At 40.2% G+C, this 16,654-nt stretch overlaps 1 protein-coding gene across 6 annotated transcripts in view; it reads left to right on the top strand.

Annotated features, from left to right (window-relative positions):
* Positions 1 to 16,654, top strand: part of LOC148057514 (uncharacterized) — a 167,554-nt gene that overhangs the window by 33,177 nt on the left and 117,723 nt on the right. Inside the window, exon 5 of one of the 6 annotated variants that reach the window (XM_087737418.1) lies at positions 10,120 to 10,177. The exons of the other annotated variants lie outside the window; for them this stretch is intronic. Coding sequence (XP_087593544.1) covers positions 10,120 to 10,133 — 14 coding nt within the window. The 3' untranslated portion in view covers positions 10,134 to 10,177. Of the gene's footprint in view, positions 1 to 10,119; positions 10,178 to 16,654 lie in introns of those variants that run through there. 6 annotated transcript variants of the gene reach the window in all.

Raw genomic sequence — 16,654 nt, 5'->3', positions numbered from 1 at the left:
GAGGTGCTTCTCTCTCCCCCTCATTTATAGAACCTATATAAGGCACTCAGGCACAGTTGTGAAGTGTAGAAAGACACGTAAGGATAAGCACTTATGGGGATTTTTCAAGGACACTGAAGTGGTTTAAGTGTTACTGAATTCCCTTTGACTTTGGACTCTAGCTTGTAAAGCCAGCAAGACTGCTACCTGCAACTTGAGGTCTCTACCTCACTGTTCTGAATATGCTGACCTTTTGTATCAAACTCTTGCAGCTGAGTAGGATGGAGGGAGCACAAAACTGTAGAAGAGTCCGTGGTCAGGATACTGGCTTAAGGGAGGTGACTTGTCATGTTTGGCGCCTTCCATAACCCTAGGGAGGTGACCAAGCCTACCACTTTTTTCCTGTTTTGTGGTACATTGCCTGTTACAAGACATAACAGCTCCAACAGGAGCACTTGAAAGGGGAGATACTTGGTGGTTAGGTCTTCTCGTTGCTGTGAAACAGCTAGGCTGGGCACTTGGATATCTACCCCAGATGAGTTTCCTAATCGCTAGGCTCTCATGAGATTGGGGTGGGAGGGAAGATCACTGACTAGGAATGGCATCTGGACATGGGATACCTTCCAAGTAACTCTGCATTTTGTTGAATGAAAAATGTGAGTTTAGTAAGAAAATTTCGCACAAGCTCTGTTCCAAGTCAGTTCACAGCAAAACTCTGTGTACATAACATAACTTAAAGTGTGAACAGCAGTCAGGCTTGAGTTCCTTTCCATTCTTCTCTTCTTCCTTAGCTATGCACTTTGAATAGCAGAGAGGGGAAAAAAGTTGAAAATGTGCTGCTCAGTATTTGATATTTCAAAGGCTGTTAACTTACTCAAAACAAATTTCTTTTGGAGCATTCAAAGGCTGTTCCATTTCAGCTTTAAATCTCTGCCATGTTCAGTGTTGCTGGTTCTGATTTTATTTTGATTTTTATGATGTAGCTGAGAGCAACTGGTACCTTTCCTCTCTTTCCCCTGCTCTTAAAGTGTCAGTACTCAGGTGACAGACCCCAAACTTTTTGCTTTAAAATAAAAAGGAAAATTTTAAATATGAATGTTAGTTTTAAACATGGGAAAGCTTGTAGTAATTCAATTGTATTATTAAATTAAAAATCTTTAGAATTCTTTATATTAATTTCCATGGATTTTGATGTCCGAGGGTAGTTTTTGCATGGTTTTCATTCTGGATGTATACAGCAAGTGACCAGTATTGCCTTAACCTGAAATACTGCACTTCATTGGCAGGTGTCAGTTAACTTTGTGAAAAGATTGAGATGTTTACGATGACTTGATCATAACAGTTTGTTAGGTTAGTTCAAAGTCAGAATTACTATTTGGCAAAAGAGAGGCTGTAGGCTGAATTGTTCTATGAGAGAATTCTTACAGTAACTAAACAAGGTTGCAAAATGGGATTTTTTTTTTTTTTTTTTTCTCAAACCAAATCTCTGGCAGGGAATGACTTTATAAACTTGTGTATAATATTGTTGTGAAAGTGAAGTATAAAACATGTACATGTGTAAATAAAACATGTAATTTTGCATTTATATAGATATATTCAAGAACGTTCTTGAAGAAATAAATTGTTATTTTTAATCTGTTTTCTTCACATTCAAAACCAGCTCACCTGGTTTTGCTTGCAGTTGAGAAGAAACCTTTTCTCTGATCTACCATCTGTATTGAATCCACCTAAATTCAGCTTGCAGGGTCAGAATTTTAGTAAGATTTTTGAGAAATGAAAACAAGATTACAAAATCATATCCCTCATGACCTCTTCTGGAAGCAAAGATGTTGGCTGTATTCATGCACTAGAAGAATCATGACCATGATCTAACCTCAGAACTATGGCTCAAACGGTGCCCTCAAACTTCCGTTGGTGTTTTGGAGAACTTGCTTAATTGCTCTGTGCCTCAGTTCCCCACTTGTAAAACCAGGTTAATCGCATTTCTTCAACTTAGATGAGTATGGAAAGTTTGGATGTTGTCCTGCTGGGAGCTCTATCAGCATTTGAGAGTGGTGGTTTCTCTGTTGCAGAGTTCTGACATAAGAGTGTCTGAACATCCATCTTCCTCATTGCTTAGTCTCCAGCAGTGACTAGCTGCAGGTGTCTGGGAGCGGTATGAGAACAGGGCAGGCATGCAGTGATACTTTCCCAGAATACTCCCTTAGCCTTCAGTGATTTCATGCTCTTGGATAGTCCTGAGCTACGGGTGATATCTTTCTGTTTAATAGGACTTGCTGAAGTTTTCTTCCAGAGGCAACCTGAAGTCATGCACTGCTGTTGATCTTCTTATTTTTGGGAAAAGTGCAATGAAGTGAGTCATTCCAGATGGCAAAAATATGTAAGATTATTAGGCCTCAATAGGTATTTGTGTGTGGCGTTTATTGGTGGGCTGGTTGTAGTTGATTATAATTCAAGTTATTTAATTTTTATTTAATGTTTATATGCAGCTTGTATTGTGATAGTTCTTGACGTTATTCAAATATATAGTCAGATTTATGGCCTGTTTATGCCACAGGAGGCCCCAGTCCCACTGAGCAATACCTTTCAGTTTGTGCTCCTGACTGAGCAGCAGAGCATGTGGAACAGAAGCTTTTGCTGGACTGCTGCTGTTCACCTTCTGTGGACAGGCAAGAAATGCTGAAGGCTATTTTTTACTTTCAACAAATCACCGTTACTTAACAGTTTGTAGTGCAGTGTAGAAAGCAATTTATGCCAAGTGTGAAGGTTAAACGAATCAGTTTTCTGATTCGTTCTTTCTTCTTCTGATTCAAATTCCAGAGTACAGGTCAGGTATCTGAATCCCAGGTTTCCAGTCTTGCCATTTTGTCAGGCCATCGCCAGATCATGTGTAAATATGGAGAAAGTTGCAACTAAAAGGTTAAAGGTTCTGGAGTCTTTACCACATAGTCATTTCCAAACAGTTATTTCCCAGGGTCTGCCTTTGTTCTCCAAAAGGAAAGGTAATAGGAGCTCTGTAAACTTACCATCCGCAGGTTTTGATTGTGGGTGGTGCAGGAACCGCCTCTTTCTGGGAAGGCTTAGCACTGGATAGAGAATATGGTTGTCCAACTGGGGCATGTTGCGCTGCGTGGAGTACCAGTAGATCCTGTTACTTGTTTTCAGAAGTGGGTACTAATATGCAGAGGTAACCAGTGTAAAGCAAGAATATACAAAGATGCTTGTGAAGGGTTTAGAAAGGGATGAACTTGACTTTATGCAGTTCACTTGGCTGAATAGGTTAAAGAAGTGGAATAGTTTTGTACAGGGAGGACACTGCATGCTGAATGAAGGGGCAGTTTGTAGCCAGTGGGACATGGCTAAAATGTGGGAGTAGGTATGTTTCAGGTGCATTAGATAGCAAACTTACGCATTACAGTGAAGAATTAAGGCTGAGCTTACAAGGGAAAATTTTAAGCTCCTATTTTTAGCTGATCAGAATTAGGATTAAATGCTTGGGAGGTGCTGTCTCCTGATTGCCTGCAGATACTTCCTCCATTGGGATGACATGGCATGATTCACTGCCTGGCTGGCATTGACCAAAAGCAAAGGCAAAGGAAAGTAAAAGTATGCTTGTACTATAAACTTTCAGATATTCTTCATTGTGTAGGCCATTTTCTGATGTGTTACGTTAGCGTGATTGTATCCAGTGATTTTGGGGATACAAACACAGACAGAAAGCGGTTCTACTTCATTTTATTGGGAAATTAACAAAACCTTGTAGTATAGCTTGGCAGCAAGGTTACTTCTCTCAGCTGTGTAGAATAGACTCAGCAAATCAGGAACGTAGGTATGCTGTGGTCTGTGAGCAAAATGATCAGAAATTAGTCTATAATAATTCCCTACTTTGTAAATGAGCAAGATCTTTCATTAAGATTTGTAATACTAAAAGAAAAACAACAATAATGTGGTTTGATATTTCTGGGGGAAAGGTAAGAGAGAAAACCGCTACTTTAGCCTGTCATCATGAATGCTTTACTTATTTCTAGTATAATATTTTAGCATAACAATCATAAAAATGAGGACTGCAATATTCTTTCTTGAATGCACACTGTTTTCTTAAAAATGCGAGATTAATTTTATACTTTAGTAGTATGCCCCTTCTTTCTTGCATATGGACTTCCTAACTGTTACAAAGATGCTCAAAAATTGCCACACCATATTCCACTTGTTTATACTATATGTTTGTGCAATATGGTGTAGAAATAAAAAACAAAAAAAACCCAAAAAAAACCCAAAAAAAAACACAACAGAAAAGCCCCAGTTATTTTCATTTTTGGAGGCTTTTCAGAACTGCTTTAAAGTGATAAAAGTGAGGAACCAAAGTGCAATGCAGCAAAATGTTTTGACTCCAATAATTAGGTGTACTGAAGCTTCAATGTTATGTTTAAGACACTGGGGATACTACCTAGTCAGACGTTTCTTCAGAATCTCATTCTATCTCTGATTATAAAGCCTTAATGATCACAGCAACAGCCAGCTAGGTCTGCAGCAAAAAGAGTAAAGAAGCGTCCTACCTTTAGACTGTACCTTCACCACAGAGAAGAGCTGATTTCTGTGGCATGTTCTGGGGTTCAGTAAGTCTGGGTTATTTTGATCTGGTAGGAGGAACAAATTCCTAAGTCAAGGAATGTCCTCGTACTAGCTTCCTTTCTAATGATCTCTATTACTCTATATGTGTGCTAATTAGGTGGTGAGACTAAAATGTATTGAAATACCTGAGTCTACTCTATAAAACATAGCTTATGAATGGGTTCACTTTGGAGGGAGATCTGAGAGGGTACCAGTGGCAAAACAAGATATTTGCTGGTTGCTGAATGTATTTCAGTTTTGAGTCTAACTTGTGAATATGTTGTTCTTTAGTTAATTGGAATTTCCTTAAATCATATGTATTGCTGCTTCAAATGAACAAATGACACACCCCTCCCCAAAGATACTCAGAGCTAGAACTTGATCTTCCAGGCTTATTGCTCTCTTTGCTTGAGAAACCATGTTTTAAAAATGTTTCTCCAAGAAATATTATTTGTCTTTGTAAGAATTTATATATGGTTGTTAGTTCTATATTTACCGGCATATGCTTAGTGCTGTGTTTCTCTACTGAGCAGTGACTATATTTTAGTATCAAAACTGTTAGCATAAAGGCTTATTTTCAATAGTTTTTTTTGGAGTCATTGTTCTTCCTTTATATCATGCATAGAAGGTGAGGAATTATTAAGGAACCTGTTTCAAATGTGTATTTTTAATTTAAATGCGGTCTGGAACTGCTTGTATTTTCAAAGATGACAAGGAAATAATCATCAGTGCCTTAGCTGGGATGTGAGTTAACATTTGCACCAGCCTTAGATTTTTTTTTTCAATTAGCACTCCCTTAGAAAACCCATTCCCCCAGCTTTTGTCAATGTGCTATAGGAGAAGAAGAGCAAATAGATTGGAAATGCTCTGCAGCTCAGGCTCCTGGGAAAATGTAACAGGTGTTACAGCTCAGCTGGGTATGAGCTTTATGAAAAAGACCCTCTCAGACTTTACCCATAGAATTCCCTTTCCTAGCCAGAGCTTCAAGTAGGAAGAAACTAATGACTTCATTACCATCTCAATTCTGGGAAATGCTTGGTCCAGACCTGAATCATTAAAGGAAAGGTATAGCACTCTGCGTGACCTTACAAGATCAAAATGTTATTTAGAGCAATTCCATTAGTCAAGGCTATAAACCTGAAAGAACACACCCTTTTGCGTTGGCTTTTAGGCCATAAAATGTGTGTTTCTGTCATGAGGAGGGGGGCAGGAGGTGGAGGCTGGGGGGGGGGGGGGGGGGGGAGAAAAAACATATTCTGCACTCATTGTGCAGCACAATTTCCTATGCTTTCTTTGAAAAGACCTCCACTTCCAGCACGTCTTCCCTTCACCCCATGTTGTGACATGTTTAATGGTTCTTGTCGTTCTCGCTTTTCTAGGGGTTTCTAATTGGGGATGATACTGAAGCCAAGAATGATGTCAAAATTTCAATCCATACAAAACGAAATATATTTCTTTAATGCTGTAGTAATGAAAAGGAACTTTTTTTTTAATTTATTGCATCTTTTGCTAGCTTAAAAAAAGAAAAGAGAACAGCATGACATACAGAAGGCTGACTTCAGGGTTGTTTTCCTTTTCTCCGTTACTGCTTTTGCAATTATAAGGAAAAGAAACCTCGCTTGGTGAAACTATTTTCTTGCTAGCTTTCTGGAATTTCTTTACGTAATGATAAGGCTGGATTTGAAACCCTGGCCCAATAATCTTTCAGTAGTAGAACAAAATGTTCACCTTTTGGATAATTTTAATGGACTTGGTCAATAAGGAAAAACTAAATGTGTTTTTCCACAGAAGTCTTTTCTCTTCCTGCACAAACATACTTCCTCAGTTAAAGGTGGGCATAAACTAACACAAAGAAATGTATTATGCCTGCTTTAGGAAAATATTTGCTAAGAGGAAATAGAGGCATGGTACTGTGTTTTGTAGAAGGTTTGAAGCCTCTGTGATATATAGGTGTTGGCAATGCCTGAATCTCGTGCCCAGAGGGAAACTGTGTATGTCTTGTACACCCAGCCAGTAATGTGAGTCAGTCTGGTATTAATGGGTATGCGAAGAATGCTTGTTTTAGTGGACATGTGTCTGTGTTGGCATTTCTTGAAAGTGAAGTCCTTAAAAGGCAAGACTTGTCCATGCAGTGCAGGACAGTTCACTGGTGGTCTCATAGCTTAACTTCATCGAGATGCATCACTTCGAGGTTGTTGCAGTGGTTACCAATGCATTCTGGCCTCTTCCCCAAAGTATTCCTTGTAGCAATCCATTTCTACAGTGAAATTTTTATAACCCATTATCACAGTTGTTTTATTTTAATTCTCCTTTCTTGAACAGGTAAAATTGGAGATTAGCATTTGAGATGTGTCACTGATTATTTTTTTTTCCCATTAATACACCCTAGGATTTCCTTTCCTTTTTGCTGCCCTGTGACATTGGTTGCTCATTTTCATCCTGTGATCACCTGTTTTTCCTAGGTTCTCTTTCTTGTCCTTTTCTAGTGATAAACCCATACTCTCAAGAATGGCATTAGCCCTTAAATGTATGACCTTGCATTTCATACTATTGAGTTTCACTTCTATTTTGATCCCTTTTAATCCTCAGTGGATCCCATTTAGTCCACCCCAACGATCACATAAGTGAATGCAACAGGCACCTCTTACTTCCTATGACAGTACTGTGTGGCGTTTTTGTAGCCTCAGGTTTATGCATTCTTTAGGCCACAGTTCCTAGGCGGTTAAGTTGGCAAATGCTGTACACTTACTAATGACAATTTTGATATAAGGAAATGAGTCTTTGAGCCTGAACCTTCTACAGCAGGTCTGATCGGTATTGTGTTACGTAGGTTAGGTTCACCTGCGTATAGGAGAGGTATAGTTGCATTAGCAGGATGTTGTTTTCTGAGCTGTTACCTGCTATGATGCTGCATTTTGATAGTCAGCTATAGCCTTAGTGTGTATGTCTTTTTAATTTGGCTTTGCTTACAAGCCCCTCTCATTCTATAAGTATGATTCTGTGTTTTATCTCTTGGGTTAGTATGGTGGGTGGCAGGCTGTTGTGTTGAGTTCCGAGAGAAGGATGAGAAGGCGTATGAACTAACATCTATCGTCTCCCTGAACTATGTTGATGTGACAGCTTCTTGGACTGAAAATGCGTGCTTCTGGTAGAAGTCTTCCGACAGGAAAAGCAAGCAGTTTTGCCACTTAAAACCAGCACAAAACAAAGCCCCCTCTGAATATTGATCTGTGACACTAATTTGTTTTGTGAAGAAAGTAGGTGGGTTATTGTGCACAAATGCTGAATGGCCTGTGTGCTGTTGTTTGCAACCCAGAACAAAAATTCTCTTGCTTAGTTTAGCCTCTAAACCCCAGAAGTACCCTTAGAAAATCCACACTAGAAAAATTTTCTGTTTAGAGCACTGCTGAAACAAAATATTCAAGGTGGAAGAGAATTAGAAAATTGTCAAGTACCCATTAAGAAGAAAAGACGGGTAGATCCTTAATTATGGAACATCTATTGGCACCTCTGTGCTAGTTTGTATTGCATAGTGCCCTTTATCCAGGCACCTAGGAGGACTATTCTAACAGGAATTACTTAACTCTCTCGGTGCCTAGCTGTGGCAAACAGTTCTTCAGGTAGTTTAAGCCCAGATGCTCTCATCCAGGCATTTTCCAGGGAATCAGTTCTGTGCACCTAAATAAAAGTAACTTGCTCCTCTGGAGCTCTGTCATAGTTGTATGTTTTGAATGTACACATTTTGTGTAGCCTTGTTGTGTTGAGTCAATTTTGCAGATGATGTGCCTTACAGGTGAAGGTGAAATTTTAGGTTTTGTGGTGTTGGTGTGAGTTTTGCCATGATGACTGTAGGCCTAATATGAGCAGAAAAGAAGGCTGGCATCGATAGTTTTTCTGGATGGGTGATAGCAGAGGGTGATTTAAAAAAAAATCTTCAGCAATTTTGACCTATATTCTAGAAAGCGGATTCCTTAGCGAGAACCTTATCAAAATTGCATCTTCTAATTAAACAGCATGATATAATATCTCAGACATGATTAGGATGTTCACCACCCTGTCTTTATAAACTATTTCTGAAACTATTTTCTGACTCCCTTATGAAGTCCACTCCCTGACCCATGTATAGTGCATAGAGGCTGTGTGCTCACCTGTCCTTGCAAGGCATAGCGAACTGGAACTATTCAGTAACTGCTCAGTGACCCATGTGTTTTGCACAGAAGTAACAAGATAGGCTGTTCATTAATTGTCATCCTGGATTTGATTATGGCTATTGAAAGAACTGTTCTTCTGATATCATAGAATCATTTAGGTTGGAAAAGACCTTTAAGATCATCAAGTCCAACCATTAACCTGGCACTGCCAAGTCCTCCATTAAACCATGTCCCTAAGCACTACATCTACGTGTCTTTCAAATACCTCCAGGGATGGAGACTCAACCACTTCCCTGGGCAGCCTGTTCCAATGCCTGACTGCCCTTTTGGTGAAGTTGTTTTTCCTAATATCCAATCTAAACCTCCCCTGGTGCAACTTGAGGCCATTTCCTCTCATATTATCACTTGTTACTTGGGAGAAGAGACTGACCCTCGCCTTGCTACAACCTCCTTTCAGGTAGTTGTAGAGAGCAATTAGGTCTCCCCTCAGCCTCCTCTTCTCCAGACTCAACAACCCCAGCTCCCTCAGCCACTTCTTGTATGACTTGTGTTCTAGACCCTTCACCAGCTTCATTCCCTTCTTTGGACATGCTCCAGTACCTTGACGTCCTTCTTGTAGTGAGGGGCCCAAAACCGAACACTATTTGAGGTGCGGCCTCACCAGTGCAGAGCACAGGGGGACAATCACTTCCCTAGTTCTGCTGGTCACACTGTTTCTGGTGCAAGCCAGGATGCTATTGGCCCTCTTGACCACCTGGGCACACTGCTGGCTCATATTCAGCTGGCTGTCAACCAACACCTCCAGGTCGTTTTCTGCCAGGCGGCTCTCCAGCCACTCTTCCCCAAGCGTGTAGCGTTGCATGGGGTTGTTGTGACCCAAGTGCAGGACCTGGTGCTTAGCCTTGTTGAATCTCATGCAGTTGGCCCTGGCCCATCGATCCAGCCTGTCCAGGTCCCTCTGTAGAGCCTTCCTACCCTCCAGCAGATCAACAGTCTCACCCAGCTTGGTGTCATCTGCAAACTTACCGAGGGTGCACTCGATCCCCTCATCCAGATCATGGATAAAGATATTGAACAGAACTGGCCCCAGTACTGAGCCCTGGGGAACACCAGTTGTGACTGGCCGCCAACTGGATTTAACTCCATTCACCACCACACTCTGGGCCTGGCCATCCAGCCAGGTTTTTTACCCAATAAGGAGTATGCCTGTCCAAGCCATGAGCAGCCAGTTTCTCCAGGAGAATGCTGTGGGTAAGCAGTGTCAAAGTATACTAATAAATGTGTTGCTAATTCTCTTGCTCTCCTTGTTTGCAGCTCACATGTTCTTCTTCATGTGATTTCTCACAAATTAGGTGAGAGCACCATTCTCTTGTTCTAGGTGTTGCTTGTTAAAGATATTGGTACAGCACGTCTCAGACCATATCACTGCTTGAAAGGTCTAGAACGTCTGCATAAAAGGTTAGTGTTAAAGTACTTTAAAGGATTTATTTTGCATTTCAGTATTGGTCTGAAGTCAGGACTTGCCCAGCAGCTTCTTTTTTCACTTGTGAAAAGATGACAACAGCCTTTTCTTTAGCAGTATATTGTGATGTGTATTTAAAAAAAAAAAAAGCAAAAAAAACCTAACAACCCCGGTTAAGAGAGGTAAGAGTATTGACAGGATTTTTTTCTAATCAGGAGAAATTTATGTATCTGTGTGTAGGATCGTTAAAGTAGCCATTTTCCCTTCACCTGATCGTGCTTGCAGTTTGTATTTCCTGACACCAGAAGTTTATTGTATTTAATAAGCAACTTCCTATTGCATTAGCAAATTTCCATCTGGTTGGAGAGGTACCTGATTCTATTACTATATTTGTCTTCACGGCTATGATGCAAAACATAATTTGCTTATAGCTTTGTAAATATGGCTAATGCAATGATATGTACATCATGTTACCCACAAAAAGGTTTTGCTTTGTGCAGGGTACTTCTGAATTTATGAATGAACTGAGAACGTGAACAGAGAGGGAAGGTAGCTGCTGCTTCTGTAAGCCTGGTGATGTCCCAAAACTTTACAGAGGCTTTAGAAGGAAAATTGGAGGAAAGGGTAAGAAGAGGAAATAAAATTACTGTCTGAAAATGTCAATGCTCCTTGTGTGTGAGAGGGAGAGGGGCAGTACCTACATTTTACATGTGTGTAGGATTTTGGAGAGATCAGAGAATGCATGGGATGATAGGATGTCTCCCTGAAATCTTACTCTGTTACACCTTGGCAACACAGTCTAAAAAGTAGAAACCTGTAAGTTAGTAGCATCATAAAAATCTGATTTGAAGCTTTAGAAAGGGCTGGGGAGGAACTATTGTGTGAAACGTTAATATGAATGGGATTTTATCACCTGAGCTTTACCAGTCTCCAAGAAGCCTCAGCAAACAAGTAATCTTCGTGAATTCTATTACTAATGGGACAATATGCACAGCATTACTCTATGTCCATTTTAGAGGTGTTCAAAGGAGGTGTGGATGGCTTTACTGACTTGCCTATTGTCACATAAGAAGTCTGCAGCAGACAGGGAAATTAAGCCAGGAGTTCAGAGCTGGCTCCCTGAGACACTTACAACAAAATCCCTTGTGGGAAGTGCCATATAGAAATATTCCTGCTCCAAAGAACATACAGACTAGATGTGAGGAGAAGGGTGTGAAATGCCTTGCCCAAAGAAAAAGGAAAGCCAGTAGCAGAGTTTGGGGGTTTATTTTTTTTTTGTAAAGAAACAAACAAAAATCCCAAACAAATGAAAAAGAAAACGGGATACATCATGTACATCAGTACTTAGTCTTATGGTGGTAAATACGTGATAGCATGGGGTATTGCAGTATAGTAGTCTGGCAGTAGGAGGGTGGGAAGGGTAGGCGGCCTTCCTTGGGAAGGCCATCCTGCTGCCTTCCGCTTCTTTCAGCTCCTTCTGCAGCTGACCTTGCTGTCACTGCAGAGCTGCAGGTTACCCAGTACTGACAGCAATGAGACCACTCTGTGGAACTCAAGCATATTGATTTCCAAATGGCATCTCCCAAGTTGACACAGCCAGGAGACCTGTGTATCTCTTGCCACCTTACCTACAGTTTTGAATGGCACTCAGGTAGCACCGTATTACAAGGTAGTTGTCATATAGCTTATGCTGATATCCTACCTTTCTATTCCAAGGGCGTACATGGCTGTTTTTAAACGTGATATGCAGGAAACAAAGCAGACCAAGCTATATGAAATCATGTATGAACAGATAATGCAGAGATAGCTCGTGGATTCTTCAGTGTATGGAAAGACCACAGAAATGTTGATAAATTATTTGCTATGTGTTTTGCCACCACAAATTAGTGCATTGATGAGGCATCCTGCAAAAACAGTGTTTGTCTTTCTGAAGATGTGCAAGTATATTTACCAGTGAGTACTAATGAAGTGTGCTTGTGAAGGAAATGAAGCCTCAAGTGTGTGTAATTATGTCCCCTTCCTTCTATGATAGCTGCCAAGAGCTTGATAGCAAGAGTCTGTCACCTATAACAGCAATAGGGATTTTGTCTCTTATCTGCCATTTGCTCTGTATATTAAGAACCCTGTAGGAACACGCTCTGTAAAAGATGATGGATGTCAGGCTTAAATTCAGAAGTGCATCCATGTTGTTTTCAGAAATGTGTGAGTTTAAAGATACTAAGTCCTATTGGGTGTGTCGTGCCACACTGAGCACCTGGCATCAAGCATGTCTAACAATTTCATCTGAAAGCTCTAAATACATTCCAGAGTCTGTTGTTAACTTCATTCTTAATTAGGATCTATACAAGACTATCATATTCTGGTTGCTTAAACCTGGGACTGCAAAAGAAGTTTATGACAGGGTCACTCATCCTCTCTGGAAATTGAATGTCTGATTTAGGTGTCAAGATAAAGAGCTTGGAGCCTAACTTGAGGCAGTAATGTTTGACAGCTTTGACTGGAGTTTCCTTGTTTCATCAGATGTTTCACAGAATAGCCTAAATCTATACACTAATGAAATCCTGTAAGATGTCAGGTTGCAACTGTACAACATACTGAGAAAGAAAACAAAGAGTTACATGGGAAAGCACGCGATGCTAGATTTCAGGATTTGTCCAAATAGCTGTATGTGTTGGCTGCATAACTGATGCTCTGAAAAGAAATTAGTCCCAAAAATGGAGTAATGTTCTTTGACTCTTTGTTAGCAAGTAGATATTATATCAAGGGTATAGCCATGCAGCAAAAATCAGTGATGTCTATGAAAGGACTATGCAGAGAGTCTTTCTTTCCTGATAAGGACAGGTTGTGGGGTGGGTTGGTTGGCTTGTTTGGTTTTTTTCTCCCTGAGGGAGATGATCCTTCTCTTGCTATTGGGGAAAGAGGATGAGACAGTTTTGAAAATCAGACAACTTTAAGCCTGTTGCAGATTCAGGTTTCAACCATACATACTCCTGTGTGTTCAGCATCAGTGTTTATCTATGATAGTTGAACACAATCTTGTTAAAAATTTTATTCTTTGGTGTTTGTTAAACTGCCACTAATTACATCTTTTGGGTTAAAACCAGTTTAAACTGAGTATCTGTTATGTTTGTGAGCAGCTGGCTAGTGCATCTGGGAAAAACTATCCCTGGATGTGGAGAGAGGTGGAGGATGGAATGGTTAACTGCCTGAGGAACAGCTCACTGCCACTGGGGAGCCTGGTCTCTGTCCAAAGCCATACTGTGGTGGGTCGGGTAAGAAGCCTGGTGAGCACAGAGAGGACAGTTGAAGTGACTGTGATGCTGACTGCCAGAGCTACTGCAGAAGCATCTGCTTTTGGAGCCAATGGCCTTGCTTTTTGGCCAGTGACCATAGTTTCTGTATATATGCAGCCATGGATTCATTACAGTACGTCCAGTGGAAGAGTACTCTTCTGTATTTGGTGCAAGAGATAAAGAATTTCCATTTTGCCTGGAATTGGATGCCAACAAATACAACAAAGGTTTTATTAATGACCAGGTGGGCAGTGAACTGCCAACATCTTGATCTAGAACTGGCAAGAACCATCAGAAACAGAGTTGGGAAGAAATGGGAATTGAGAACAAATGATAAGTGAGTTACTAGCTTCCTCCTTCTTGGGCTTGTGATAGTTTAACAGTTTGGGAACCAAAACCTCAAATCATTCAGCTAATAAATATTGAATTAATTATAACCGGTTTCTAGGCTATTGTCAAAAATGGGTAATACCTGTTAGCTTTTTTAGAATGTTTACCTTTTTGGAGGCATTGCTAGAATTTGTGTCAGTCTGAAAGGGACCTTTTGCATAGAAAAGAAAGCTCATGTCATCCCCATAAACTCTGAAGCTCAGGTGCATCAGAATTAGGTACTGGTGTATGGTCGATCCCAACTGTTATGATATGCGTTTTTTGCCTCCCTCCCTCCCCTGCTTCCCCGGCAGTAAGTTTGTGAAACATGAATGAGACAGACCTGACTTTACATCCCTGCCCTATCCAAGAAAATGGAGGGTCTGCAGCTGATAGAGAGTACAACTGAAAAAAAACAGTAGCTTGAGTGCATTTATGCTGCTTAATACAGGCAACACAATCTATATAAATGCAAACTATGTTTCTACATTCTGGTATTGCTCTCCGAATAAAATAAATACAGAAAATCAGGGTTTAAATGTAATTTCTTAGTAATTGTAAAATTTGCTGCTACAGTCTAATGTATGCAGTAAAAATTGTGTTATACTCTCTCTCACAGTAAAGAAGAGCTTGGAGCTTGTTATGCACCCTTTTCAACGTGTCAGTAGGGAAAACATACATGGCAATTAAATCTAATCCAATGTCATTTTTTTCCATCTTGTTCTATTTATTGGGACAGAGCAAGGAAATAGTTTACTTTTTAGTAAACAAAAAGAGGAGCTTTTCACAAGGCCCAGTGAATATGTCTGCATTTCTGTTTAGGATATATGATTCTTAGTTTTCTTCACATCTGTCCACCCTCCTGCTGATTAAAGTTTTGTGGGAGACTTTAAGTACGCAACCTATACTTGTGCAGATGAAGGCAAGGCTTGGTCTTAACTGCTTTTTGTATCTTGTTTGACCTATCTAATTAGAAGTGAAGAGAGTTTAAAGCCCGCCATATACCTTGGCCTTTATGGGATGAATTTCACTTCGTGTACTCAAGCACAAAGATGATGCTTATGAATGCAGGGCTACTGTTTTTGTGACTCTTGGTTTCTTCTTGGGCTTAACTCATATTTACAAGGATTCCCGGTAGGTTCAGGAAATTTCTGTGGAGGCCTCCTGGTAGTTATATTTTTTGCTTGGTACTGTGCAGCCCAGGAACGAAATATGAAAATTACTTCATCCCAGAGTAAAATGGGCAAACAATATTTCATAATTGTCCTCCCTCTAGAAACTGGAATCTTTACTCAAATGCAATCTTGAATGTTAATATGAAATGGAAAACATCAAGGGAATTCAGTCTTTTTCTCATGTTGTGGATGACCAAGATGCAGTGAATCTAGCTTGCTGGTTCAGCCATCAGTTTGCTCCTGATACTAACAGAAAATGCAATGAGAATGGTGGTCCTTTGCTCTGTAAGGAAATGGATGGAAAATAGCAACCAGTAACACAGCTAAAACAAGCCCTGTTGTTCTGGCTGGTGATAATCTGGTAATCCTTGCTCAATTTCCTTCCAGTACAATTAATTATTTTTGTTTGTTTTTGTTATGAGAAAGTGTGTTGTGATAACTTCCTTTAGCAGCTCAAAATGTAACACCAAACTCCCTGCTGGCATGACTTCAAGAGCAGAGCTGTGCCAGCAGATAATTTGGCCTAGATTATTTTTAAGAAGGTTGTCAGTCTTGTTTTTCTCTATTACATGCTTACTGTGGTAATATCAAATATTTATTCTACTGATTACAGCTTTAACTCTAAACAGACTCAGTGGAGTAATCTCTTGACCTGTGCAGTGACAGAGACAGCCCCCCTCATAGAGCTGTTTGAAAATGAGAATGATTCCTCTTGTGAAAAATCTTTATTTAAACCATATTACTAGAAATCTCAACTGTGGGGTTTTCATGCAAGTATTGTCCTTTTTGCCCTTGCTGAATTATTTGATGAAATTCCCTCATCCCAAACCTGGGACTGAAATCCATGTCTCTTTTTTTTTTTTTTTTTTGACATAATTATGCTCACTCACCTGTATACATATGCACACACGAGTATGCCTGTGCATGCACATGCAGTTAAATACTCCTCTTAGCTTCAGAAGGGCAAATGAGGAAACATTAACATCCCATTAGCTGCAGGGTTCACATGCGGGGTCTATAAAGAAATCTGGCTTTGGGTTCCAGAACATGTTGAGAGAAAAACATAATAAAACATAGGTGCTTCTTACATCACTCACTAGCTCACTGATGTATTTGTGTCCCTGTTCCCTCCCCCCTGCCTATCAACCTCTTACATCTCCTTGGAACACAGACTCCTCTCCCCTATAGGAAGTCTCATTCATTCATGTTTTGAAGGAATTTCTTAATTCTCTTTCAGCAAGATTACCACCATCCGTGCCCCTTTTCCTTCTCTCTGCCTTTGCCCGAGAGAGAGAGGAGCAGGGCCTGCCCAGATGGTTGAGGACCAAAAAGAAGGAACATTTTCTCATGCCTTTAAAAAGACCACTTTCTTTCCTGCCTAATATTTAGCTCCTTCAAATGCAAATGGAGAGGTTTCACTCCAAGGTTAGCATAACAATTATGGGAAAGCTTTAAATCTGAAGCATTTGTTTACACGATGAAAGGAGTCCACAGTCCAAAAGCTCTGAGGCCAGGGCTTTTCAGTAGCTATTTTCTGACTAAGTAGTGAACTGCAAGTCAATTTTAGACCACAAAGAAAACCAATTTATATCACTGTGTAAGCTAATTTTGGAG

This window comes from Nipponia nippon, unplaced genomic scaffold, assembly GCF_047370975.1.
Source record: "Nipponia nippon isolate SJK-2023a ecotype South Korea unplaced genomic scaffold, ASM4737097v1 scaffold_1, whole genome shotgun sequence".
Classification (NCBI taxonomy): Eukaryota; Metazoa; Chordata; class Aves; order Pelecaniformes; family Threskiornithidae; genus Nipponia; species Nipponia nippon.
Note: the sequence above shows the minus strand (reverse complement) of the source record. Positions and strands in the feature narration are given on the sequence as shown.